The sequence below is a fragment of the Phoca vitulina genome, unplaced genomic scaffold (assembly GCF_004348235.1).
Source record: "Phoca vitulina isolate PV1807 unplaced genomic scaffold, GSC_HSeal_1.0 scaffold25, whole genome shotgun sequence".
NCBI lineage: Eukaryota > Metazoa > Chordata > Mammalia > Carnivora > Phocidae > Phoca > Phoca vitulina.
This window is the reverse complement of record NW_022589728.1, coordinates 18243312-18269849: the sequence shown is the minus strand read 5'-3', so window position 1 is coordinate 18269849 and position 26538 is coordinate 18243312. Positions and strand designations below refer to the sequence as shown.

The 26538-nt window shown below is 34.8% G+C and overlaps 1 protein-coding gene and 1 pseudogene across 1 annotated transcript in view; one reads left to right on the top strand and one right to left on the bottom strand.

Moving 5' to 3' along the window:
* Nucleotides 1-26538, top strand: part of ARFGEF1 (ADP ribosylation factor guanine nucleotide exchange factor 1) — a 144392-nt gene that overhangs the window by 65710 nt on the left and 52144 nt on the right. The window contains exons 8-14 of the mRNA XM_032421730.1: nt 7858-8033; nt 8783-8916; nt 12605-12839; nt 22124-22223; nt 22552-22691; nt 22797-22905; nt 23814-24015. Of these exons, the coding sequence (XP_032277621.1) occupies nt 7858-8033; nt 8783-8916; nt 12605-12839; nt 22124-22223; nt 22552-22691; nt 22797-22905; nt 23814-24015 (1096 nt within the window). The remainder of the gene's footprint in view (nt 1-7857; nt 8034-8782; nt 8917-12604; nt 12840-22123; nt 22224-22551; nt 22692-22796; nt 22906-23813; nt 24016-26538) is intronic.
* Nucleotides 4523-7840, bottom strand: LOC116643017 (annotated as a pseudogene).

Genomic DNA, 26538 nt, shown 5'->3' with positions numbered 1-26538 from the left:
CATTGTATTTCTTTTTTTAGTGAATCATCTATTCATGTCTTTTGTTCATTCTGTCAGGTTTTAATCTTTGTTATTCTTGCTTTTTCCCTTAGGTTTTTTTTTTTTGTATAGCATTCTTATTTAATTTGATGCTTAATCAGTTTTGATGTATATGTAATTCATGACAAATACTGGTCTTTAGAATTTTTGGTTATTGATACCCTCATATTTTCATTTTTCTTCCTTCTCTCTTCATTTTAACCTTTCTTTCTGTTGCACCATTTACATTTTCTTAAGCTTCAAAACCCAAAGCACTTACTTTTACTAAGCCATTTCATGAGCATTTTCTTTCAAGATCTTTCATTTCTCCCATTATTCTTCTTGGCGATCACTGACTGGTTCTTCCACCTTTTGTTTTTGGGGGTTTGTTTGTTTACAAAATTACTGTGAGGTCTTCCTGTAAGGCCAACACTTCCTGCTGCTCAGAAAGAAACTTCTTCTGCAAGGCTGCTGCTCCATGTGTAGAACAGGCAAGTAAGAGGCAGCAAATACTTCAAACCACATGTGCCTCAGATCCCCTTTGTTCATGTCACTTCAGTGTTTCTTAATAACCAGCTCTACTTTGTATTTCTTGAACTGTGAATCTTTCTGACTTAGTTTGAATTCTGAAAACATGCTCAGTGCCTTCTTCCCACAGCAAAAACCTCAACCTGCTCTATATTAACTTTTTTTAAAATAAATTCTAGTTGAGTATCTATTTACTCCTGTAACCTACCTAGGCTCTCTCTGACTGCTGTGTATCAGCCAAATCAGAGAACCTGTGCTAGTAAATTCAACTCAATAACATAGATTCAATATCTACTATTTAAAAATATTTAATGCCAGACTGCATATTAGAGCTTCAACGACAAGACATCTTCCTGACTTTCAAGGGTCTAAAATCTAGTGAGGGAAAAAGTCACATTAATAGATAATGTCAATATTGTAAGCCCTGGAATAGAGGTGTGTTCAGGGTTCTCCTGGAATCCAGTAAGAAATTATTGGACCAATTTTGAAAGTGAAGGATATCTTTCTGAGAAAAATTCTTTCTTGGAAAAGTAAGCAAAGTAGGAAGATATGTCTAATAGCAGAAGCCCAGAGATAATGAAGAATGGATATGAGAAAAACTGTAAGTTTTACATTTTTGTTTAATAAAAACTGTTTTATTATTTTTAATACTTGTTTCAAAATACTTTTTATCCTTCTGAATTTTAATCAAACTAAGATAGTGGATAAAATTACTGTATCAGCTGTTCCTATTAAAACACCCCAAAACTTGGGGTCTTAAAACAATGAACATTTATCAAATTCATAGTTCTGTTGGTTAGCTGTGTGGGTCTTCTGATCTGATCTGGGCCTGCTAGGCTGGGGCTTGATGGCCTCTGATGGCCTCACCCACATATCTACTGGTTGGCAGAGTGATTAATTTGGTTACTGGAGGGATTAAATAGGGCTTCTTGTCTGAGCTTTCCTTAATCTCTGATTTCCAGGCTTCTTTATACAGTGGTTTTAAAGTTCCAAAGAGCTGCAAGCCAGAGTAAAGCCCAAGTTACAAGCACTTTTCAAATCTTTGCCTGAGTCACATTTTTTTTTTTTTTTAAATGAACCATTAGGCAAAGCAAGTCATATTGCCAATTCCAGAGACAATTTATGGAGACAGAAACTCCACCTTTTTAAGGGAATAGTTGCAGCTCACTTAGCAAAAAGATCATTTATACAAGGATAGGAAAAATCTCTGGCCATCTTTACAATCTACCAGGACCCATGTAGGCTTTATAAAGTTTTATGATTTTCTTCTTTTTTCTTCCTTTATTGTATTACTTTCACCTTGAAAAGCACGTGCCAGTTTGCCTTGGAGCTGGTTATTAGTTATAAATTACAACAAGAAGGGACAGTGTTTTTGTTTGCTTTTATTACTACTAATTGAATATATTAACCTCCTCTCAGATTCCCTTTGTTCTTTCTACTTAGCCTTTTTTAAAAAACATTTTCTTATTTAAATTCAATTAATTAACATATATTACTGGTTTCAGAGGTACAGGCCTGTGATTCATCACTCTTATATAACACCCAATGCTCATTACATCATGTGCCCTCCTTAATGTCCATCATCCAGTTAACCCCATCCCTCCACCCCTCGCCCCTGCAGCAACCTTCAGTTTGTTTCCTGTGATTAAGAGTCTCTTATGGTTTGTCTCCCTCTCTGGTTTTGTCTTGTTCTATTTTTTTCTCTCTTCCCCTATGATCCTCTGTTTTGTTCTTAAATTCCACATATCAGTGAGATCATATGATAATTGTCTTTCTCTGATTGACTTATTTTGCTTAGCATAATACCCTCTAATTCCATCCATGTCTTGCAAATGGCAAGATTTCATTTTTTTGATGGCTCAGTAATATTCCATTGTGTGTGTATGTGTGTGTACACACACACCACATCTTCTTTATCCATGCATCTGTTGATGGACATCTGGGCTCTTTCCATAGTTTGGCTATTGTGGACATTGCTGCTATAAACATTGGGGTGCAGGTCCCCTTTGGATCACTACATTTGTATCTTTGGGGTAAATACCCAGTAGTGCAATTGCTGGGTCATAGGGTAGCTCTATTTTCAACTTTTTGAGGAACCTCCATACTGTTTTCCAGAGTGGCTGCACCAGCTTGCATTCCCACCAACAGTGTAGGAGGGTCCCCCTTTCTCCGCATCCTCGCCAACATCTGTCGTCTCCTGACTTGTTAATTTTAGCCATTCTGACTGGTGTGAGGTGGTATCTCATTGAGGTTTTGATTTGGATTTCCCTAATGCCGACCGATGTTGAGCATTTTTTCCTGTGTCTGTTGGCCATTTGTATGTCTTCTTTGGAGAAAAGTCTGTTCATGTCTTCTGCCCATTTCTTGATTGGATTATTTGTTCTTTGGGTGTTGAGTTTGGTAAGTGCTTTATAGATCTTGGATACTAGCCCTCTATCTAATACGTGATTTTTTTCCCTTAGTTTTTAAAAGTCTTTTTTATATTAGGGTTCTGTGATATATTTTACAAATATTTTCTCTCAGTTTATTATTCGCCCAAGTCTTTTAATTTTGATATGGTGTATTTTTGCTCTGCAAAATTTTTTTTAAAAAATACTGTTCATGAATGCCTGTATACATAAATCTAAATGGGAACATACTACACTTACTGTTTTATAATCTGCTCTTTCACATTCTGTAGTTCCCATTTTATGTCAGTTTCTAATTCATTACGTAGATGGTCCATAATTTATTTAAATAATCTCCTATTAATGCTAACATTTAGATTATTTCCAAGTTTTTGCTTTTTTATAAACTCTGAGGAGCATTCTTGTTATAGATATCTTTTAACACTTTAGGATAAATTTATAAAAAAAGAATACTTTAAAAAAATACTTTGATCAAGGCATATGGGCATTTAAATTTATATAATCTGCTTTGTTTAATATCACTTTACTAGATGGATTATATCTTACTGTTGTAATTTGTGTTTCTTTGACCACTTGCAGGGAGCATTCATTATTTTTGTAGGTAAATATTGGCAGTTTCTTGGTCCAGCTGAATATCTATAGGCTATTTATACTTTCTGAATTGCCTATTCATGACTTTTGCCTGTTTTTCCTTTTTTGGGTTTTTTTTGTTCTTATTTCATGGTTTATTCACATCAAGAAATTAGCCCTTACTCAGTGTATTGTAAATATTTTTTTCTAGTCAGTCTTTGTTTTCATTTTGTTTAGCCTTTGCATATGTTATTGTTCTGAGCAGATATTTGACCACACATAGAAAATGTAATAAATATTGTCCTTTTTTTCGTGAATTTCTGTTTTTGCCTTGCTTAGGATGGATTTTACCACCCTAAAATTACAGAAATATTCTGCCATACATTTTTCTAATACTTTTGTTTTTATTTTTTGAATTTAGATCTTTAATTCATCTGAAATGGTTATATAGAATCCGTCCTTTCCCAATTAATTTGAAATGCCAGTTTTATCCTGCGTGATTCTGTTTGAGTTTTCTGTACAGTAACATTGAGCTATTTATTGTATCCAGTGTTGAATTGTTTAAAATATTTTAATTTTACAGTACACTTTGATCTTTGTAGTGCAAGTCCCCCCACCCCTGCCAATTCTTTTAAACATCTATTAAATGTATTCTTCTACATGACTTTAGAACCAGTTTATTAAGTTAAAAAAAAAAAAAAGGTTTATTTAGTGATTAGAATTGTATTGTGTTTATAAGTTAACTTGGGGAGATATATCTTATTTGAAGTATTGAACCTTCTTATCCAGAAGTATAAGTTCATTCAGTCAGATCTTTTATGTCACTCAGTAAAATTTCATTGTTTTCTTCCTTTTGCTCTTGCACATTTCCTGTTTAATTATTTCTATGTTTTTTGTTTTAGTTTCGGTAGTATTTTGGATGACTCTTTTTTTCTCACTTCCTAATTTATTTTTTTTTAATTTTAACAGTTTTTATTAACGTTGTATATAAAATTACTTTATTCCTGCATCTTCTCAATTGTTTCTGCCTTATATTTGCCCTTTTTCCTTTTCTACTTGGTGAGATTTGGCTTTACGTTCAAGGATCTTTTTGCTGTCTCTGTCCAGTGTTAGTCTCGTGCTGACTACGTTGCTAGGGTGAATGCCCACATGGACAGTTGTACCATGAGCCTTGTCTCGTGGTACTTATTCAGTGTAGATGATGTATTTCTTCCTGTAAACCTGCACTACTTTGTCAATTTGCTGACCTTTGTGGTATCCTCGCACAAATTGTACTTCAGCATCCTTTTGAATGAATGGGCATGGATTGAATGTTGTACTTCTGTCTCAGCTTTTTGGAAAGGAGGGAAGACATCATCTTCCTGTGAATGTGGGAAGGTGCATTGAAATGCCTTTTACTCTTCTTGCTCTGGTCAGAAGTCACAAAGGGATTGAACTTCATTTTGGTTGCTGGCACTTCAGCAATGGCCACAAAAAGCTCCCACTTCCTAATTTAATTGGAATATAGAAAAACCGTCATTTTTCCATATTTATCTCGTAGTTACTCACTTTCTAAACTCCTGTTGTTTCTAAAACTTTATTTCATTATCTTGGGTTTTTCTAGGTGAATAATGTATTTTGTCTTTGTTCTTTTACAGTATTTATTCCTCATTTTTGTTCTTTTGTTTCTGTTACGGAACATTTGTTTGAACCTCTAGAAAATATTGAATAGTGTTAATGATGGCAAGGAACCTCATTTTGTTTTTAACATTACTCTTGTATTTCACCAGTAAGTTTGATAATTGCTGGTGGATTTTGGAGGATACTCTATCAGAGTGTGTGTGTGCCTGGATGTGATTTTACTTTTGTTTTTTAAGTCAGGATTAACTTGAATTTTTTCATACCATTGAAAAATACCAGATCAGCAATTATGAAAACTTACTGGTAAATATAGCAGTAATGTTAAAAACATTACATTTGTCTCTTGTTTATTTATATTTTTCCTAGTAATTTCAATGGGATTTATCAAAGGAGAAGTTAATTTTTAGTGGACTCAATTTAGCACCTTGAAAACAGAAGTCTGCACTTATATTTAGGAGACAATTAGAGAGGGAGAATTAGAGGAGAAGACATAGAGAATAATAATATCTAACTCTATTAAGTACTTTCTGTGTATCCCAAATGATTTTATGTGCTTTACTTACATTTATTCAATTAATCCTCCCCAAACACTGGGATATTTAGGTGCTGTTACTATTTCCTTTTTTACAATGAGAAAATTGAGAGATTTTAAGTTAACTTGTAGGAAGCAGTAAAGTGAAGAATGTTTTCAGTTCTTTTGAAAAATTTCCTAGGAAGGGAGGAAGGAAAGTATCATCAATGAATATTGATTATTCCTCTCAGAAATGTGAAAAAAGGATAAAAATGGACAGGAGCAGAGGTGTAGCAAGAGTTGAAGGAAGATTTTTTTTTTCAGTGAAAAGATTTGAATATGTTAATAAGTATTGGAGAAGATCAGTCATATACATGAAATTGAAAATGTAATGTTGCAAGAAAAAACTTGAGTTGGGGGGAAGATATTAATGAATGCAAGAAGAGATGGGTTTGAGGGTGAATGAATAGTTCACTTTAGAAGTACAAAGGAATATTTTTTCCCCTGAAATGAGAGGAAAGAGAAAGATTATTGTTGATGTCAGGGAACTTTATGGTGGGACAAGGGAGACTGAAGTAGCCTATGTTAAGTTACCTACTTCTTAGCTAAGTAGGTAATTTGTTTGTTTGTTTGTTAAGGGAAGGTGGAGGAAGGGCAGTGGGAGGAGATGTAATTGGGTATTGACAGAAAATGGAATAAGTGCTTTGAGGACAGTTATCATTTTCTGATATTCATTATTAAATTTTTTATGACTTCTTCCAGAGAACTCTTTGCATATTAAACATTTTTATATATGTAAGATATATATAATAAATAATATGTCTTTTAAAAGCTGCAGCAGTATTTAGCACATTAATACATACATATATATTATGCATATTATATATATATTAAAAGTTGTAATAGTATTAAGCATGTCTAATATTAGCATGTTAAAGATCCAAAAGGCCCACTAGGAAAACTGTTTTGTGTCATGCAGAGTTTCCCAAATATATTTTATCAATGAATATCTTTTTCATGTACCAGTTGTTAATTGTAAAACATACTTTGAAATCATCCAGTTTAAACTATCCAGGGTGTTCTAATTGGGAGAGCAGAAAGCAGTTTCAGAGTTGGGACACCAGATATATTCTTTTCATTACCGAATTAGCCAAAAATTGGGCACATATTATCAGTTATAGACAAAATAATAGCTACCACTGATTTAGAATTAGTTGTGTTCTTTATGTATTGGGCGTATGTAGGGTATGTGTGTTTTGGTGATTCCTCACGAACATTATTATCTTTGTTGCTGATGAAGAAACTGAGGCAAAGAAAGATGAAATAAATTATCCAGTTAAATGGGGAGACATGATTGAAACACAGGTCTTTCATATTCCAAAATCTGCTCCTTATAGTATAGTATGTTTCCTTTGCTTATAGTTCTCTTTTAATTGGTAGCATGAAATGAGCAATTTTCTGCCAGATGGCTGAGTTATGGCCACAGATAAGTATGTATTTCTTTTTTTAAATAACATACAGTACACCTAGAATAGTTATGAAACTAGATATTATTTGCATTATCTCTTTGTTCTACTGGAACATTTATTTCTGTTCATATTAATTAGAAGTATGATTACTCAAGAGTGACATGCTGAAAAGTACTCAGGGGTGTAGCCATTTTTTCCATATCTGTGTTCTTAAGAATATATTATTAGAGTTATTAATGGGTATTCTAAAAAGAGGAAGAGGGGCTCATGGTAAAATAAATTTTGGAAACACTGCGTATTATATATTCCCTTTAGAGAGCAAATTAAAAACTGTAATAAGGAAAGCTATTTCCCAGCATATCTCTAACTTACTTGATAATGGGATATTTTTTTTAAGAATCTCTGTTAACATCTTAAGGCATTAGCATTCATTAGAACCAAGTTTAGTAAATGATAATATAGACCAAAAGAAAGCTTCTGTTTGGGCACATACCAGTTAGCCTTTGATAAGCAGCTGAGTGTGTTTCCTAGCTAGAGCTACTTAAGGATTATATTTGGATGTATTCCAAATGCATACTTACTACTAAGTATGCTAACCTTTAAATGGTGCCAATACATACTGTTTCACATTGCTTTTTTGCCACTGTTGCGTTTTAAATACTCTTTATGCTTTTTCAGTACACTTCAGTTAAGTCAGATATATTTGCATGTTTTTTTATTCTTACCATTTTAGATATGGGAGAAAGGACTACTATAAATGCAAGTGCAGATGGCAACATTGGAAGTATAGAGGATGGTAGCGACAGTGAAAATATTCAAGCAAATGGAATTCCAGGAACACCAATTTCTGTTGCATATACACCGTCTTTACCTGATGACAGATTGTCTGTCTCTTCCAATGATACTCAGGTATAAATGGGGGGCAGGGGGTATCCAGTTAATCTTATAGATTTATAGGCTACCAGCACCTTGTGGTGAATATATCTAGTTGATCTGCTGGCTGATTATAATTTGGGAAAATAAAAACTTGGGTTTTTCTTATTGATATAAATCAAAGCAGTTTATTCCCTGAATATATTGATAGTTAACTTGCCAACTCTAAGCTGTTTCATGTATGTTCACATCTTCTCTATGCTCCCCGCTATTGATATCTTGTCAGGGCATGATGTGCTAGATTTTGTTAGTAATGGTATGAACTGGATAAATTTCAAGAGTTTTTTTTGGTGGCAAAGAGAATATTTTTAAAGAATTTATTTTTTGGGGTGCCTGGGTGGCACAGTCAGTTGAGCTTCTGCCTTCGGCTCAGGTGATGATCCTGGGGTCGTGGGATCGGGCTCCCTGCTCAGCGGGGAATCTGCTTCTCCCTCTCCCTCTCCCTCTGCCACTCCCCCGTTTGTGCTCTCTCTCTTTCTTCCTCTGTTAAATAAATAAAAATCTTTATTTAAAAAAAAGAATTTCTTTTTTAAGGTATTAATTTATTGCTGGGGAGGAGGGTGGTATGTCAGATTAAAGAGAAACAGTGTGGCAAATTCCTCATCAGGTTTCTCCTCCAACAGAACCCCCTCCATTAATTACTGAACTGAATAAAATATATGGAAGGTTGAAATGATTTTACACTGGCAAATGTCTTTATTTACATGGTATCTTAATTTGTTTAGGAATCTGGAAATTCTTCAGGACCTTCACCTGGTGCTAAGTTTTCCCACATTTTACAAAAGGATGCCTTTCTAGTATTCAGGTCATTGTGTAAACTGTCCATGAAACCACTGTCAGATGGACCACCAGATCCAAAGTAAGTCATTACCTATTCTGCTTGACAAATAGTTTTTTAAGCTTGAAACTTACTATAAGGTAGTCTTTGGATTTTCTTTTGTTTTTTTGCCCCATAGAACTCTCAAAAATATATTTTAGGGTTATTTTGCTTTTTAAAAAATGTATTTGAAAAACAGTTCGAAAATTGCTAGATACCTTACACTGTTTCCCAAAGCATACCAACAGTATTAGAGAATTGTGCCTGGTTGAACAATTGAAAGAACTCTTATTTCAGTATCATGAGTAACTTTGGAGTAAGTGTAGCCCTGTTACATTTAGCCTCATGCTAGGTTTCTGAAAGCTACCAGTTGAAAGGTAATAAAACCTAAGAGAAATGAATTCTAAAATTTATAACGAAAGATACTGCATATTCATTAAGGTCTGAAAAATGCTCTGATGTGATACCTTTCTCTGTGGGAAGCAGGAAGTACTTTGAGCTAGGAGTCACTTGTCTGATTCCTGTCAAATATATTAGTTTAAACTGTAGGAAAGTGCCATTTTTGTAAGTCATAAGTCACCAAATATCTTTCATTTCATATGAGTCAAATGTAACTAATTCTTGCTTGAGACTGAGTTTGGGCACTATTGGAGAGCCATGCCTCCCTAATGTTGCAGCATGGTGTAATGCAGCATGACAATTTAGGAGAAATTTCTGTAGAAAGAAATCTTAAAGGTGGCTTGGCCTGAGCGGCTTGGTGAAAAGGATATTGAAATAGGGGGAAAATGTAAGCACTACTTCATTTTTTAAAAACTCTAGAGCATTCCGGTTTCTAAATGTCACCTAAGAAGAAAGACGAGAGACAGTTACCATAAAAACTTTATTAAGTTTGGGGAGAAAAGAAAAACTTTGTAAGTTTTGGGAAACCACATTTGTTCTGTTTTCTATAGTTTTATTTTGTCACATTGTACTGATTCAATGAGAAACATCTTTTAAGCCCTAAACCTAAAATTCTAAAATCTTTTTAGGCCCAAATCCTGAGAGTCAGAAATATAACACTGATTTTTCTTTATTTTGAAAATATAAACTCTACAGAAAAAGGATGAAGGTTGTTCAGATTGCAATATAAAGTTGACTATACCCTGTGTAATAAGAATATATTCAAAATTTTTTCAATTTCTTATTTTCACTATGACAGGAAAAATAACCATCTCATTCCGAATTGTTGAAGGTGGAAATAAGAATTTAGTGTTATTGCTGAAGGCCATCTTTGCCATGATTTAAAAATGTTATTAACCTTAAAAGTCTCAGATGTTTACTTTTCCAAATCAACTGTTTAAAAATGTGACTTGAAAAAATATTAATAAGCAGAAAAATAATTCTTTAAAGTGCCCAAAATGAAAAGAAAACAAAAGAAAATACATGATTTTAAGGAGTACTCTATGGCAGGGGGCTTTCCTTTAGCACTATATAAAGAGTAATCTAGTTTTGGAGAGCTTCAATCTTTAATATTACAAAGGATTCTTATTTTTGGAGAGCTGCAATCTTTAATATTACAAAGGAATCTTATGAGAAATAATGTAAATTAATTTTCCTCCTACTCAGTAGACTTAAACCAAATATTAGGAAATTTTGTTTGAACATAAAAAAGACCTTTTTGGTCATCAGGAACATTAAACATTAGAATTGAATACAGAAGAGGGGCGCCTGGGTGGCTCAGTTGGTTAAGCAACTGCCTTCGGCTCAGGTCATGGTCCCAGAGTTCCGGGATCGAGTCCCACTTCGGGCTCCCTGCTCGGCGGGGAGTCTGCTTCTCCCTCTAACCCTACCCCCTCTTGCGCTCTCTCTCTCACTCTCTCTCTCTCTCTCAAATAAATAAATAAATAGATAGATAGATAGATAGATAGATAGATAGATAGATAGATAAAAGAATTGAATACAGAAGAAATCAAATTTTCCACCCCTAGAAACTGTTCATTTTCCAAAAGAAAATATGTGGTTCCTATCTTAAATGATTTTTCCCCCAAAATTAATGACTTGTAGTTACATAATTTTCTTTTTTGCCTTTCTTCTCTTGATATTTTGTGATCTTGCTAAGATGATGTTCCAGGAAATGTTCGTTAAGCTTGAATTATAATTTGAAACTACCCCGTGAAAATCTGCAGGCCTGAAATTTCTAGCTTCTTTTGCCTATAAAAGTGTACTTGATTGTGTCATAAGACAATCATTTGATCATTTCTTCATTAATTAATGCTTTATAGATAGTAGGTACTTAATAAATGTTTAGATGGGTGCATGAATAAATCCATGAGTTATATTGAGCACTTACTATGTACAAGGCATTTTGTTAGAGCTGGGGATACAAAAATAAAACCTACAACAAAAATTTATGTGTTAGATAACAGTAAGCTGCAGGTTGTAATAACTACTGGAATTGAGCAGAAAAGATAATAAATTAGCTAGACTAGGAAATAGTCGTAATATAAAAGCCTTGGAAGGCTTCAACATGAAGGGGAGATACTTAACCCATACCATATTTTCCGGGCTATTCATAATCTAACCTCGTACTGTTTCTAACTTGATTTAAGCTTTTTTTTTCCCTTTGTTAATAACTATATTTGCTGCACATAGCCATCTTGGAAAGTTGATATGTAGTAGCAAGTAATGATATTATTGGAAGTTGTATTTCAAAGATGGTAATATTTTTGTGATTCCCATTTACATGAAATTAAATATTTCTTGTTAGAGTTTCTTAGGTTCTTGAAATACTTGACCCTTAAAAACCATAAAATTTTTAAGGTAGAAATCAGGAACAGTTAAGTAAACTTAATTATCTGTGGTGTGAATGTAACTGATACAGCATTTGGAAAAAATAAAAGAATTAGCTCCTAGAGCATGTAAATGTGTTCTGTATTTGAAAAGTTGCATGGGATCCAATCTTCTTGGTCTGTTGGCCTTAAGAGGCCTGTCAATGGGAGAAAAATTATATGTTGTGAAATCTGATAATTACAATGCTAGATACTGATCAGAATATAGCATAGTATATTGATCAGAAAAAAGTGAAAATTTAAGCTGAAAGGGAGTTTTTTTGCTTTTCATTATTAAAATATATAGAATAAATGGGTAAACTATTAAGAGAGATAAATGTTCTAAAAGCCTCTGTATTTCAAAAAAGAAAAGAACTTTAAATGGTTATTGAAAAAATAAGCTTGAAGTAGTCCTACAACTTGTTCATGCAACCAAAACTTTTAATTTTGTTTAGGGTTTTTGAGTAGCATACGTAGGGAAAAAGTACATTATATACTAAACTATTAAATATTATATATTATGTATATGTATATATATACATATACTAAATATGGCATATAATCTGGGAAGATTATGATGATTTCTAAAAGGTGAAATATGCTTGTGAAAGAAAAGAACAAGGAATAAATCTTTATATTTAGTGTCCAAAGGAACAGTAGCTTGATTTTAAATATGTGTGAATGATTGCTTTTCCATATAAAAAGTTTGTGAAATTATGTGGTACTTGAGATCATAAGTGGAACTACCCATTACTAGTGGCAAAGCTTATTCATGTACTCTACTTTATGTGGTCGAGTTTTCTGTTCCTCTCCATTTAAAAGTTTGTGAAATTTTGTGGTACCAGGAAATATCTTTGGAACAGCCTTTTATTACCATAATGCTAAATATGTCCATATACTGTGCCTTCTTTTTTACATTTTAGGTCTCATGAGTTACGATCCAAGATTCTTTCATTGCAGTTACTTCTATCCATTCTGCAGAATGCAGGACCTGTTTTCAGGACAAATGAGATGTTTATTAATGCTATTAAGCAGTATCTGTGTGTTGCACTCTCAAAAAATGGAGTGTCATCTGTTCCAGAGGTTTTTGAGCTTTCTCTTTCCATATTTCTCACTTTGTTGTCAAACTTCAAGACACATCTGAAGATGCAAATTGAGGTATGTTCTGCATTGTTGGGTATTTCATTTGTTTCATGTTTTAAATCAGATTATTAATCCCCTAGAAAATTTTTCAGAATGTGAAATAATATTTGTGAATTGTCATGTACAGCTGACCCTTAAACAATACTGCTTTGAACTGAGTAGGCCCACTTACATGTGGATTTTTTTTCAATAAGTGTAGATACAGTACTGTAAGTGTATTTTCTTTTTTTTCTTTAGTTTACTTGATTGTAAGAATACAGCATATAATACATGTAATGTACAAAATAGTTAGTTGAATGTTTATGTTGTCAGTAGGCTTGTAGCCTATTAGTAGTTAAGTGTTTGGAGAGCCAAAGTTATCTGTGGATTTTCAGCTGTGCTGGGATCAGTACCCCCTAACCCTCACATTGTTCAGGGGTCAACTGTGCTTCTTTTTTTTCATTTACTCATTCAACTAGCATGTGCTTATGAAGTACTAAGCACTGGGTAAACATTAAGAAAACAAAATCAAATTAAGACACAGCCCCTGCCTTCAGGGAATTTATACTGGTTGAATTGATGATTCTAGATGTCTTGAGGTAATTCAGTCTTCACAATAATTTTGCCGTTGTTTGTATGGTATGTAATAGTGAATTTGGTTATCTTAAAAGAAAGCTCTGTATATACTTCACACGGTTTTAAGCCATCTTAGTTTTGGGCACTTTAAAGAGGCTATTAAGAAGGATTATATTTTTAGTGTTATATTTTAGGAGTTTGAAATTTTAATTTTTGCTTTGTATTATTTTTCTAATGTGCAAATGATAAATTATCATTTCCTAGAGATTTGAGGTGGGTGGAACAATCATATTATACTTTATTACTAATGTTCTGCAGTATCTATTAAAATTCACATGGAATATTATGGGAATAAGACAGAATAAGGCCCTGGTATTTTAAGTGAAAGGGTTTTAAATTGGGGCCAAATTCTGAACAGGAAACAATTTCTGGTACATATATATTGTCAAATTTTAGTTTGTCTTATGTCTGTCAAAATAATGGAAGGCATTTAACTAGGAACAGTTGCTATTTTTTGATAACTTTTTTCCCATTATTTTCAGGAAGTACAGTTAAAAGAGATTTAAAAAAACTTTTGGAACTTTTGCTTCCTTACTAACCCAAAAGTCTTTCATGTGATGATGAAGCGTTTAAATTGCTATTAGATAATTTTAGAAGACTACATTCATTTACTTAGAGATTTCTGAACACTGAGACTCAACTTCTTTAAGTACTGTTTAGTAGACTGTGAAATATAAATTCTTAGGGAACCAAGTATCACAAAAATCATTAAAGTTGGGATTACTATTTTTGTAGATTAAATTTGATGTACAAAACTTTTGGAAACACAAATTTAAAGGGAATACTGGTAAGAAATTTCCTTTGTCCTCAGATGGTAGATTCTCATTACAAAATTGTTGTAATATTGTTCTGTATGCTTAAAGAGATCAGGTTTATTTCGCTCTCCATTGTCCCTTATGGAGAGATTGAGGATCAAACAAGACAAGTGTAGATTGCTTTTGAAAATATTACACATATTCAAATGCACGATAAGCTGTGTTCTAGTTGGAGAAAGCAAAGCCGACATATAAATACCTAAATTTGCAAAGTAGTGTTGAGATTGTTATTACATGAATGTTCGTTTTATGAGAATATTCACTTCAGAGTTTCGATAATATGATTTTCCATAGACATTAACTTACATGCCTATATCAGAAAATAGTTAATGCACAACTTTTCAAGAAAATATTTGCGAAGTGTCTATGATATTACTGTTACTCTACACACATTACATTTTAGGTGCTCTATAAATCTTTAAAATTTTGGTGTTTTTTTAGAGCCCCTGTTGATGGGCATGATGTCTTAAATTACAGTTGTAGGCTATTGCTTGCCTAGTATAATTTGATAACTCAGAGAGAGTAGCTAAAGTTTTTATTTTTCTCTTTCTCCAAATCTAGGGGTTTTATTTAGTCCACAATTTGGAGAGTTCTAAACTTTCTTTTTTATTTGTTCAGTATAACTGATGTTAACAGTATTATATTAGTGTCAGGTGTACAACATAGGGATTCAACATTTCTGTACATTACAGGATGATCACTGCAATAAATCTAGTTACCATCTGTTATCTTACAAAGTTAATACAAGATTATTAACTATATTCCCTATGCTGTGTATTACATCCCCATGACTTATAACTGGCAGTTTATACCTCTTAATCCTCTGCACCCATTTCGAACCTCCACATCCTCACCCCTCTGTCAGCCACCAGCTGGTTCTATGAGTTGGAGCTTTGTTTCTTTTGTTTTTGTTTTTTGGACTCCAAATTTAAATGAAATCATGGCAGTATTTGTCTTTCTCTTCCTTATTTCACTTAGCATAATACTTGTAAGGTTCATCCATGTGTTGCAATGACAAGATTTAAATTCTTTTCTATGGCTGAGTAGTGTTGCATTGTACATATATATCATTTCTTCTTTATCCATTCATGGACACTGAGATTGTTTCCGTTATCTTGTCTATAGTAAATAATGCTGCAATAAACATAGGTATCATGTATCTTTTCATATTAATGTTTTCATTTCAGTGTATAGATACCCATTAGTGGAATTGCTAGATTATATAGTAGCTTTATTTTTAATTTTTTGAGGAACCTCCATACTGTTTTCCATAGTGGCTGTACCGGTTTACATCCCCACCAATAGTGTACAAGAGTTCCCCTTTCTCTGCATCCTCGTCAACACTTGTTATTTCTTATCTTTTTGATAATAGCCATCCTCACAAGTGTAAGGTGATATCTCATTATGGCTTTGATTTGCATTTCCTTGATGATTAGTGATGTTGAGCATCTTTTCGTGTACCTGTTGGCCATCTGTATGTGTCTCCTTTGGAAAAATGTCTATTCATAACCTCTGCCTGTTTTTTTAATTGATTTTTTTTTTTTTTTTGCTATTGAGTTGTGTAAGTTCTTTATATATTTTAGATATTAATCCCTTGTTAAATATATGATTTGCAGATGTCTTCTATTTAGTAGGTTGCCTTTTCATTTCATTAATGGTTTCCTTTGCTGTGCAGAAGCTGTTCAGTTTGATGTAGTCCCATTTGTTTACTTATGCTTTTGTTTCGCTTGCCTTTGGAATCAGATCCAAAAAGACATCGCTAAGGCTTATGTCAACAAGCTTACTACCTATATTTTCTTCTAGGAGTTTTTTATGGTCTTACATTCAAGTCTTTAATCCATTTTGAGTTCATTTTTGTACATGGTGTAAGATAGTGGTTCAGTTTCATCATTTCACATGTAGCTATCCAGTTTGCCCAGGACCAGTGATTGAAGAGACTGATTACTGATTTAATTTCCTTACTAGTAATTGGTCTATTCAGATTTTCTCTCTCTTCCTGATTCATTCTTGTAACATTGTATGTTTCTAGGAATTCATCCATTTCTTCTAGGTTGTCCCATTTGTTGGTATGTAATTGTTCTTAGTAGTCTTTTGTGATCTTTTGTATATCTGTGGAATCAGCTGTAATCTCCTATTTCATTTCTGACTTTGTTTGAGCCCTGTCACTTTTTTCTTGGTGAGTCAGCCTGAAGGTTTGTCAGTGTGTGTATCTTTCCAGGGAATCATCTCTTTGTTTATTCATCTTTTCTGTTGTCTTTTTAGTCTCTCTCTCATTTATTTACACTCTGATCTTATTTCCTTCCTATGTTTAGTTCCTTGTATTCTTCTTTTTTTTAATTCCTTTAGATGTAAAGTTAAGTTATTCATTTGAGATTTCTCTTGTTTGTTGAAGTAGGCTTGTATTGCAATGATTACCCTCTTAGGACCGCTTTGGCTGCATCCTATAGATTTTGGTATGTTGTATTTGTTTTCGTTCATCTCAAGGTAGTTTTTTACTTCTCCTGTGACTCAGTTGTTCAGTAGTGTGTTGTTTAATCTCCACTTGTAGTTTTTCAGTTTTTCTTCCTGTAATTTCTAATGTTAAACCATTGTGTTTGAAAAAGGTGTTTGATATGATTTCAATCTTCGTGAATTTATTGAGACTTGTTTTGTGGTCTAAAATGTGATCTGTCCTGGAGAGTGTTTCATGTGCATTTAAGAAGGGTGTATATTCTGTTTTTGGGTTCTGTATACTGTTAACGCTTGAATGAAACAGGGTTAGGGACATTTAACTCCTGCCTAGTCAAAAACCCAGGTTAACCATCTGACTCCCCCAAAATTTAACTACTAATATCCTACTGTAGCCTGGAAGCCTTTACTGATAACAGTCAATTAACATATATTTTGTATATTGTATGCGTGATATACTGTGTTACAATAAAGTAAGCTAGACAAAAAACATTAAGAAAATCATAAGAGAAAATATCTTTACAGTACGTACTGTATTTATCAAAAGAAATCCACATAGGATGGAGCTTGAGTATTTTTTTTAAGTGTGTTTTTAAGATTTTATTTATTTATTTGAGATAGGAAGAGAGAGAACATGAGTGGTGGGGAGGGGCAAAGGGAGAGCGAGAAGGGGACTCCCTGCTGAGCAAGGAGCTTGACGTGGGGCTTGATCCCAGGACCCTGAGATCATGACCTGAGCCGAAGGCAAGTGCTTAACCAACTGAGCCACCCAGGTACCCCAGAGCTTGAGAGGTAAAATAAGTCAGAGAAAGACAAATACCATGTGATTTCACTCATATGTGGAATTTAAGAAATAAAACAGATGAACATATGGGAAAGAAAAGAGAGAGACAGGCAAACCAGGAACAAACTATAGAGAACAAACTGAGGTTTACTGGAGGGGAGGTGGGCAGGGGGATGGGTTAAGGAGGTCACTAGTAGTGATGAGCACTGGGTGTTGTAGGTAAGAGATGGATCACTAAGTTCTACACCTGAAACTAATATTACACTGTATGTTAGCTAACTGGAAGTTAAATAAAAACTTGAAGGAAAAAAAAAAATCCACATATAAGTGGGCCTGCATAGTTCAAACCCATGTTTTTCAAGGGCTGCCTGTACATCTATTAAATCCATCTGGTATAATGTGTTATTTAAGACCAGTGTTTCCTTAATGATATTCTGTCTTGATGTAAGTGGAGGATTAAAATTTCATACTCTACTGCTGTCAGTTTCTCCCTTTAGGTCTGTTAATATTTGCCTTATATATTTCAGTGCTTCTGTGTATGGTGCATATATAAGTATTCTAAATTTTTGCTGGATTGACCCCTTTATTGTTATTTACTGCCCCACTTTGTCTTTTATTACTGTCTTTGTTTTAGTCTTTTTTTGTCTGATATGAGTGTAGCTGTACCACCTTTCTTTTCATTTCCCTTTGCATGGAATATCTTTTCCATTCTTTCACTTTCAAGTCTGTGTATGTCCTTACTTCTGAAACGAGTCTCATGTAGGAAGTATATAGATGTGTCTTGTTTTTTCATTCATCCAGCCACTATATATCTTTTGATTGGGGCATTTAGTTCATTTACATTTGAAGTAATTATTGATAGGTAAATACTTAACTGCCATTTTGTTAATTTTTTTCTGACTGTTCTGTTCCTTTTTCTTTTTCTCTTCCTTTGTGGTTTGATGACTTTTTTTAGTGTTATGGTTAGATTCCTTTCTCATTTTGTTTGTATATTTACTATAAGTTTTTGGTTTGTGGATATGGTGAGGTTCACATATATCCTCCTGTGTATAGATCAGTTTAAGTTGATCACAACTTAAATTTGAACACACTCCTAAACTGCATTTTTACTCCCTCCCCCATTTTATGTTTTTGATACCGCTTTTTACATTTTTTATGTAACCCTTAACTAATCATTGTTTTAATTGATTTTACTTTTTTTTTAAACTTTATTAGTAGCTTTATAAGTGATTAATTTACTACCTGTACTATAATGTGCCCTTTCTAGTGAGGTTTTTACTTTTGTGTATTTTCTTGTTTATTAGTGCCATTTCTTTTCAGCTGAAAGAAGTCTTGTTAATATTACTTATAAAGACAGTTTAATTATAATGAACTTCTTTGGTTTTGCTTCTCTGGAAAACTTGCTCTCTCCTTGAAATTTGAGTGATAATCTTGCTGGTTAGAGTATTATTGGTTGGAAGTTTTTTCCTTTCAGCACTTTGAATATCTCCTGTCACTCCCTTCTGGGCCACACAGTTTGTGCTCAGATATCTGTTGATAGCCATATGGGTTTTTCCTTGTAAATAGTTGTTTTTCTCTTGCTGCGTTTAAGATTTTCTCTGTATCTTTAATTTTTGACATTTTAATTATAATGTGTCTTGGTGTGGACCTCTCTGAATTCATCTCATTTGTAACTCTTTGGGCTTCCTGGACCTAGATGTCTGTTTCCTTCCCTCAGAGAAGTTTCTAGACATTAATTCTTCAGATAAGTCTTCTGCCCCTTTCTCTTGCTCTTCTCCTTTAGGGACCACTATAATGAGAATGTACTTCCACTTGATGTTGTTCCTTAAGTGATCTTCATTTTTTTAAAATTCTTTTTCCTTTTTGTTGCTCTATTTGGGGGGTTCTTCTGCCCTGATTTGTAGATCGCTGGTCCTTACCTATTTGATTCAGTCTGCTGTTGAACCCCACAAGTGTATTTTTCAGTTCATTTATTGTGTTCCTCAGCTCTTTGACTTCTTTGCTATTTCATTTTCTTTCTTGAAGTTCTCATCCATTCCTGTACCACATTCTGTGAGCATCCTTATGACCATTACTTTGAATTCTTTATCATGTAGATCACTTATCTCCATATCATTAAGGTCTTTTTCTGAGGTTTTTGTCTTTTTTTTTTTTTTTTTTTTTTGAAATCTATTTCTCAGTTTCCTCATTTTGCTTGACTGTTTCTATGTATCGGGTGAAACAGCTGCCTCTCTGTCTTGAGGGAATGACCTTGTGCAGGTGATGATCCTTCTCATTCAACCTTGCCCTAGCTCTTGGTTGTCCCTGGAACCTTTGTGATTATCTAAACCACCTTATTTATTCTTGATATGCACCTATTGTTGAGGATGTGCCCTGTCCTGTCAGTGATCCATGGGGAGGAATCTCATTTAGCACCTAGTTTCAGGCTGTTTGGAAGCCACTCCCTCAGGCAGCAACTTTTAAATAATGCAAATATATACAGTCCTGTTCTCCAGACTGGAGATCTGGAGATGTCCCCTGTGTGACAGGGCAAAAATCCTGACTCCAGGGAAGTGCATAAGCTCCTTTCTGGGAAGACCTGTCAAACTGTAGTAAGGCCAGGGGAGGCGCAAAACATGGCTTCTCCCTGCTTTCACTCCCGGGGAGCACCTTTTTCACCTCTAGATGTGAGGGAGACCTGAAGCCTGTTTCTCAGGCTGAAGCTTCCAGGCTAAATAAATAGACCTTTTTTACAGGAAGACATGTTGTGTTTCAGTCTGCTGTCTGTGCAATGCCCTGTGGATGGTGGCATGCCAAGAACAGTCTTTCTGATTGTTACAGTCCTGTGTTGCTCTGAATGCCAGCTCTCTTGGCCACCAGGGCCAGGCAGTATCTCCTCTGTGGATTGCACATGCTCACTGGCTGTAGCAAGACAGCTGGAGAGTGTAGGGGAAGGGGCACCCTTGCTGGCTTAAGACTTCAAAAAGGCAGTGCCTGTGTCTCAACAGTGCTGTGGCAGAGTGCCTCGTCTTTGTGTCCATTGGCTTTAGGCTGGGTGCAGGAGAATGCTGCAGCCACTTGTGTTCACCAGCCTCAGCCTGGGGGCAGGGGAGCACTGCAACCACCCACACTCTCTGGCCTCAGCAAGTGTCATGTCCACTGCCCCTTGCTTGTCCCAGCAAGGCAGCAAACTTTCTTGATTCATGGTACCTTTAGAGTGTCTGATCTTTTCACAGCGTACTTGTGCTAAAAGAAGTACCTAACAGTTCCATTTATTAAGTAATTAGGTCCAAACAGCTTAACAAATATTTGTCTTTTAACAATGTAATCTCCATTTGAAGAAAAATAATACAGATAAATTTTTAAAAATGATGTTTTTATTTCATTCTTAAGTATTCACAGTTACTTGACTACCGAAATGTATGTGCCTTTTGGACACTGCCCAACTCCTCAGACCTTGGAATCCACTTGGACACTGCCACCCTTATTTCCTATTCTTCATTGACTTTCATGCGGTCCCTGCCCTTTAGCGTAGCAATCACTAAAACTCAGGTTTGCAAAAATAATGATGTCACTGAAAGGAATGTAGTGTGATCTAATGTTGAAACTAGCAGTCTTGTGAGGTATTCAACAGATATATTTCTTTGGAATTTTCTCTCAGAAATTGTCATGGCATCCCTCTAAGTTGGCTGCAGGGGTGCCTTGGGGCAATGCTTAGGAACTGTGATCGTAAATATTTATTGAACAGCTGCTGTATGCTAGGCAGTGTGGACACAGTGCTTAGTAAGAAAGACTTGGTCCCTACCTTCTTAAAAAGTTATGCTCTTGTAGGAAATGCTGCTGACATTAAGGAAGTAATAGAAATGTGTTGGATTTTGTGAAAGAAAAGCACATTTCAAGGGTACCTCACCCAATTAGGAGGGAGAAAGACATTAGTCACCTCATATGATCAGTATGCATTTCTGGAGCACAAAGCTCCCTAAATGTTAATGTGTGACTTTTAGTTTTCTTTTTTCAGTCATCCCTTCTTAAATCAGTCACTTTTCCAAAATAAATTTCAATCTAAAAATTCTTTCTTAGCTCTTAAATTGTAATTTATTTAATTAGGTTGAGTAACTTCTTTTTATTTGACATCATTTGGTGTAAAGAATAGTAAGAAATAGTTTGTTGTTTTCAGATAGAGATTTCCACTTACGTAATTATAAAAATATCATAGTGTAAGAGATGATTTTTATTGTGTGGATTAGAGCATTAGGTACATTTAAATCTAGGAAAATTGGGCACCTATTATAACGGCTGAAAAACCTAACTGATGAATAAATTTATAATCTTTGGGAGATTAAAAAAATGAAGTATGAGTTACATTGGTTTTGTAAATATGTTCACAGAATTCTTACCCAGAGGACTTTGCAGGTTTCCTTTGTAGTGGCTGTGTGATAGCAAACAAAACAACGTGAAGTTCAGTACTCCTACTAGAAGGGCTAGTTTAAGTCACACACCCAAGTTAGCTTAGTCCTGACGTTTCAGAGATGGAACTCAAAAGAAGTTGAACTCCAGAGGAGCCTGGGTCCTAATCTCTGTTCCACAGCTTTGGGATATTTAAAACATGATCACATATACAAATAATATTTTAAACAGAATTTTTTCCCTAATCACAGGTGTTCTTTAAAGAAATTTTCCTATACATTTTGGAAACTTCTACCAGCTCATTTGACCACAAATGGATGGTTATTCAGACATTGACAAGGATCTGTGCAGGTATTTGAAATTATCCTTATTATCTTTTCTTATTAAGAGATATTTTAGGGATGCCTGAGTAGCTCAGTCAGTTAAGCGTCAGCCTTTGGTTCAGGTCATGATCTCGGTCCTGGGATTGAGTCCTTCATCAGGCTCCTTGCTCAGTGGGGAGCCTGCTTCTCCCTCTCCCTCTGCCTGGCGCTCCCCCTGCTTGTTCTCTCTCTTTCTCTCTCTCTGTCTGACAAATAAATAAATAAAATCTCTCTCTTAAAAAAAAAGATTTAAAAGCCCAAAATATACTAATATTTTTAATGCCTTTTGTTAAAAGCAATATATTATATTGTTACAGATGCTCAGAGTGTAGTGGATATTTATGTAAACTATGACTGTGATTTAAATGCAGCGAATATATTTGAAAGACTAGTAAATGATCTATCAAAAATTGCTCAAGGACGGGGCAGTCAAGAACTTGGTATGAGTAATGTTCAGGTAAGAACTTTAAAAGCATTTTCAAATTTAAACTCGGTCAAGGAAGAGCTATGTGTTTCCTTAAAAGATCTTTTTGTTTTTATTCTTTTTATGAATTATTTGTAGGAATTGAGCCTGAGGAAAAAAGGTTTAGAATGCTTAGTGTCAATTTTGAAGTGTATGGTTGAATGGAGTAAGGATCAGTATGTGAATCCCAACTCTCAGACAACTCTTGGTAAGGTGACATTTTATAATCCTTTGTCGTTTCAAGTAAATGGTATTTTGAAGAAGATAGTTCCAGTTGCCATTAGGCCAGTTTTGTGACCTCTTTATTCCTTTAGCTGATAAAGGAAGCATTCTGTATGAGTTAAATACTAGCTTTAAAATTGTAAATTTCTGGGGCGCCTGGGTGGCTCAGTCGTTAAGCGTCTGCCCTTGGCTCAGGTCATGATCCCAGGGTCCTGGGATCGAGCCCCGCATCAGGCTTCCTACTCAGCAGTAAACCTCCTTCTCCCTCTCCCACTCCCCCTGCTTGTGTTCCCTCTCTTGCTGTGTATCTCTCTGTCAAATAAATAAATAAAATCTTAAAAAAAATAATAAAATAAATAAAAAAATAAAATTATAAATTTCCAACTTAGTTACTCAAACCTTTTTCTTTCTAAATCTTCCTAGAAATATTTAAATAATATGTTAAAGTGGAGCATATTTATGCAGCTTTGTGAAAAGATAATTATAGAAGAAACCTATACAAGCCAAGATGTTTTAAGAAGATTGTTCACCTGTGTTTGACATTTACCCTTACTAGGAGAAAAACGCATAGCCACAGGGCTATCCCTAGTATTCCATCAGTCAAGAGTCTTTTGAGGGAAAATTATTTCTCATGAAGCATGAAATGAGAGCAGAAGCCCAGTGGATACTTAGCACTGCAACTGCAGAAAGAACTTTTAATGGTGCACACATTCTAATTCTAGTGTGTTTTAATATCAAAGTATATTGTCTGTGATGGCACTCAGTATTTTGCTTGTGTTGCATAGTTATCTGAGAAACATTGAAATTTCTTGACTTACTTGATGGGTTTTTTTTAACCGTTTACATATTTTTATTTGAAAGATTAATTTACTGTATCAGTCTTTCTCCTCACAGGTCAGGAAAAAACCTTAGAGCAAGAGACGAGTGAAATCAAACACCCTGAGACAATAAACAGATATGGAAGTTTAAATTCCTTGGAGTCAACATCATCATCAGGAATAGGCAGCTACAGTACACAGATGTCTGGCACTGACAATCCAGAACAATTTGAAGTCCTAAAGCAACAAAAAGAAATAATAGAACAAGGAATAGATTTGTGAGTGTCCAATTTTAAGAAGAAGTGTTACTGAATATCCTTTTGCTAATACTGTATCACCCTTGCCCTGGGTTTCTCTACATCTTCAGAATATTTCTGTTCCTTTCTCATTACCACCTTTCATTGAGTAAAACCGGGCACAGGTCTCCTGTATCCAAGACTTCTAGTGGCTCATTATTCAGCTCTCCTTGTTTATTGCAATCTAGCCCAAGAGACCCCTATAATGCACATTAAATTAATTTTGCAGCATATCTTACATACTGTTGATGAATATCATCTCAGTAGTTTTGCATTGTTCATTTAGTAGCTCAGTTATAAAATCCCCCATTATATTTCCTAAGCAGATGACAAGTCAAAAAATTTACAATATGAAACTTCTAATAGCTAGCTTCTCATTGCTCCTTTTATAGGTTTTATATTTTCTCCAGTTGGGTTACAAATGTGCTACTCTTGTTACTGATCCATTGTTATCAATTTCAGTTTTATATGTTGATAAGGTAATAACCTCCTTTTCCAACCTGGCTACTCTACCAGACCCAGATCTTGTAAAGTCAGTTTTCCCACTAAGCTGTATGGCATTGACCTGCTCCTGGACTATTTCGTATCCAAATAGTACCATGCTGCTTTCATTCCTCTAATTGCCCATCTTTTTCAAAGAGAAACTGGAAGGAAACATGAAGTTGCTGACATTTCTCCGTGGATCTAGCTACTGTAAACTGTTAAAAAATTCCCTTGTATATTTACCTGGTTTGCTACTTCTCCTGTAAAGCATTTCTTCCTGACTCTTAAACAGTACTTTTGGTGAATGTTCAAGTTCCCAAAAAAAGGCAAAATGTATGCACGTATATTGTCATAAAATTATAAAATCTCACAAAATTGCCTCAGGAAAGAGCCATTAATAGTTCATTCATTCCAGTTTTTCAGTCAATATTTATCAAAGTCCTATCTGTTCCTGACATTATGCAAGGTCCTAGGGAAACCTGATGAATGAAACAGCCATGGCTTCTGAGGGACTCAGGGTCTAGTATGTGTAATCAGATACTCATATTGAAATTCTCAGCAAGTGTTACTCAGCAAACATGTATTTGGTGTTTGGGACTGTGTGCCAAGAACCATGAAAGCATTGGTTCTTGTATTTAAGATTACAGCCTAAATATGGGGCAAAAGTGTTTTTCTAAAATAATACCATGTATTGTCCATAATCGTATACAAAGTGCTGCCAAGATATAATAACTCTCTTTGAAGTATTTGGGAGTGAGTTGGAGTCGTCACAGGACTGCAAAGCGAAGGGCTCCTTAGTCTCTAGTCGGCCTTTCAGCCCCTGGACTTGATCTCTGCTTCATACTTTCATGAGAATGCTTTCATGTTGCTATGTTCTCATTACACTCTTTCATGACTGTGGCACCATTCTGTCTTGTTCCTCCTACCATTCTGATCATGCCATCTCAGTCTTCCTGTGGGCTATTTATCTCCTGCATACAGCTTAGCATTTCCAGAGTTCTGTCCCTCAGCCCTTTTCTTACTTTGTAATTTCTCCTAGATGATCATGTTCTTTTTCATGACTTCAGCTACTATGTATGTGCTAGCATGTCACCACTCCCCAGTGTTACTTTTAATGTAAATACCTCTGCTGAAGTCTAGACTCATGTCCATAATTGCCCGTTGGACATCTCTGTTGGATATTGCTTAGGTTCTCACACTCAGTATGTCCATAACCAAATTTATCAGTCTCCATTCTCTCCATAATCAACTCCCTAATACTCTAACCAAAAACAAAAGACAAATAGAAAACTACTGTTTCTGTATTTCTTATTTAGGCTAGTAACCCCAGCATGCTACCAAATTTAAAAGCTAGAATCCTGTGAGTTACTTATATTTTCCCTTTGGATCTAGTCTGTCGCTAAATCCTGTTGATTGTACTTGCTAAATATCTATGCTATTTATCTCTTCTCTCCATCTCCCACAGTTGTTTTCGCAAGTCAAACCAACACCATTTCTTGCCTAGACTCATGTAATCTTTTAATTGGCCTACCTTTCTTTGGTCTTATTTATTCTGTAGTCTTTTTCTCACACTTAGCTAGAGTGATCTCTCTTGAATGAAAGCCAACTTCTGTTTCTGCCCCCCTTTTGTTTTTAAAGAATAAAGTCACAGCTTCTTGTAATAGGATATAATAACCTTCATGATATAGGTCTGCTGGACTCTAAGCTTCATCACCTGCCACTTCTTTGGCTCACTTCATCCTTCCAACAATGCAGAGCTGTTTGTTACAGTGTCATTGCTGTTTTATGCTGCCGTGTGTTAATATGACCCCTTCCTCTCTCAGATGTTTTTTCTTTTTATGAAATATGTAGTTCTTCTTCAAAGCTCAGTTTCACAGTCACCTTCCCCAGGAAATATGTCACAGCCGTCTCTGTTCATTACTTCCTCTTCTGTGCTATCTTACCTTGTCAGTACATTAGTTGTTGCATTTTTACTATTACAGTTTTTAAAAATCAAGTTTATTTTATTAGGGAGAAAGCTTC